We start from the raw sequence: 2,775 nt of genomic DNA on the forward strand, positions 1-2,775 counted from the left end.
TTGCAAATGATAGTGATATAGGTGAGTAGGTGCCAACCTAGTTGGGATTTACTTATCTATTGTGATGCGATTAATTCCAAAATAAATTTGTACTTGTAATTTGTAACTGATACGAAAACCTAGGTATATACATATATAAGGGATGTATTCGGGTGAATGTTGAATCGGGTGGGCCGGCCTCTGCAAAACTTCTTCACGCGTGAAGATTTCACGCGGTTTGCATCACATGGGTGGCCCCCATGTCTCCTGTTCACATTATTCCACCCGAAAAAAAGGGGAAAACAACCAAATAAATGAATGTGAACATGCCTCGTTCATATTTTAATTTCAAGACGGACTGAATCGTGTGAAAAGGCGAGATGCGGAGCACAAACGCTAGAATAGACACCAAACACTTCGTTGACTTGTATTTCTCCCTCTACTTGTTGTACACTAGCAAAAGCATGTAATTATCAATGCAATTAAACAATTGTCTGATTCAGAATATCCTCTGATTATGCGATTCTCCGTGACTATAAATACATGTGGCTCTAGACTAGTACTCCTACGTTTAGCCCTCACTCATTCTAGCTCAATAGAATCTAATCCTCATGGCAAAGGATCAGCTTCATGTCCTCAACGCCCTTGATGTGGCTAAGACTCAGCTATACCACTTCACGGCCATCCTCATCGCCGGCATGGGATTCTTCACCGATGCCTATGATCTCTTCTGCATCTCCCTCGTCACCAAACTCCTGGGCCGTATCTATTACCATGTCGACGGCTCCGCTACGCCGGGCATCCTCCCTCCGAACGTGTCGTCAGCCGTCAACGGTGTTGCCTTCTGCGGGACCCTCTCCGGCCAGCTCTTCTTCGGCTGGCTCGGGGACAAGATGGGTCGCAAGAAGGTGTACGGAATGACCCTCATGATCATGGTCATCTGCTCTATTGCCTCCGGCCTCTCCTTCGGTCACAGCTCCAAGGGGACCATGGCAACGCTATGCTTCTTTCGGTTCTGGCTCGGGTTTGGCATAGGCGGTGATTACCCTCTCTCTGCCACTATTATGTCGGAGTATGCCAACAAGAAGACTCGAGGCGCCTTTATCGCCGCGGTTTTTGCCATGCAAGGGTTCGGCATCCTTGCTGGCGGTGTCGCTGATAATATCGGCTGCTCTTCAAACGCGGCGTATTTAGGCACAGGCCGTACTCTGTGGGACCCGCATGGGTCGACCCGTGGCACAGGCTCGACTACGGTCTGGCGGATAATTCTGGTTCGCTGCCAGCGCTGCTGACGTACTACTGGCGTATGAAGATGCCGGAGACGGCCAGGTACACAGCGCTCGTGGCCAAGAACGCGAAGCAGGCTGCGAATGACATGTCGAAGGTTCTGCAGATGGAGATTGAGACGGAGGAGCAGAAGGTGCAGCAGCTGGCGGTGAGACAAGGCAACGACTTTGGCCTCTTCAGCAGAGAGTTCATGAAGCGCCACGGCCTTCACCTTCTCGGGACCACGACGACATGGTTCTTTTTAGACATTTCATTTTACAGCCAGAACCTCTTTCAAAAGGACATCTTCAGTGCCGTTGGATGGATCCCTAAGCCTGCGACGATGAATGCCATCGAGGAGGTCTACAAGATATCCCGGGCTCAAACTCTCATTGCCCTGTGCGGCACGGTACCGGGATACTGGTTCACTGTGGCCTTCATCGACATAATCGGAAGATTCACGATACAAGTGATGGGATTCGCGATGATGACCGTTTTTATGCTGGCGCTCGCCATACCGTACCACCACTGGACGGTGAAAGGAAACCATATTGGATTCGTGGCGATGTACGCACTGACTTTCTTCTTCGCCAATTTCGGGCCTAACAGCACAACGTTCATCGTACCGGCGGAGATTTTTCCGGCGAGGTTGAGATCAACGTGCCACGGGATATCAGCGGCGTCGGGGAAAGCAGGGGCCATTATCGGGGCGTTTGGGTTTTTGTACGCGGCGCAGAGCAAGGATCCGGCGAAGAGGGATTACGGGTATCCAGCTGGGATTGGAGTGAGAAACGCTCTGTTTGTACTCGCGGCTTGTAATTTGGTGGGATTGGGGTTCACGTTTTTGGTGCCAGAGTCGAACGGGAAGTCGTTGGAGGAGATGTCCAGGGAGAATGAGGAGGATGAGGAGTATGGCGGCGGTGGCGGTGGCGTCAGAACTGTTCCGGCTATGACTCCTCCTGTTTAATATAATAAGGTAATTAGCAGTGGCGCATCTATATATACAGTGTCCAGTGTTAACAGGGCATCGGTCCACCGTTGGAACCTATGGAGCTTGTTATGTGATGCTACGAAATCCTGGATTCGCCTCCGGTTCATTAGGTGCAATTAGATAGATTTCTTTCCTTGTCGTGAAAGGAAAGTCCATGGTTTAGCTGTGTTCTACTTTGCTTACGTTTCATATTTTGTGTTTTCTATAGTTTGAGCTCGGAGCAATATATTATTAAAAGATCACTCCTTTGTTTCTACTTTTAATCGCTAGTTCCAAGAAAAGTAGGCCAACACAGGAAGGAAGATTAATTCTTAATTCTCAGGCCACTTGTTTGTAAACTAGAAACATAAAGTCGCAAAGGTGATGCTAACCGACGAATACTAATCTTATTGACTTGACTAATGGCTTTTGTTTCCGTGCTCTTAATTTGCCTTTCTTATTTCCTCGGTCCAACCTTCTTTCACCCGCGAGGAATCTGCTGGCTGTCGTTGTTGATGTTGGCTTGATTTCACTTTCTTGTAGAATTTTTATACGTGGAA

At 48.7% G+C, this 2,775-nt stretch overlaps 1 protein-coding gene across 1 annotated transcript; it reads left to right on the forward strand.

Annotated features, from left to right (window-relative positions):
* LOC109848570 (inorganic phosphate transporter 1-4-like) lies at nucleotides 485–2,499 on the forward strand. The gene is given in 2 exon segments (XM_020418129.1): nucleotides 485–1,245; nucleotides 1,248–2,499. Coding segments are annotated over 2 exon segments (1,620 nt in total). The 5' UTR covers nucleotides 485–590; the 3' UTR covers nucleotides 2,213–2,499.

Source organism: Asparagus officinalis, chromosome 7 (genome assembly GCF_001876935.1).
Source record: "Asparagus officinalis chromosome 7, Aspof.V1, whole genome shotgun sequence".
NCBI classification, from domain to species: domain Eukaryota; kingdom Viridiplantae; phylum Streptophyta; class Magnoliopsida; order Asparagales; family Asparagaceae; genus Asparagus; species Asparagus officinalis.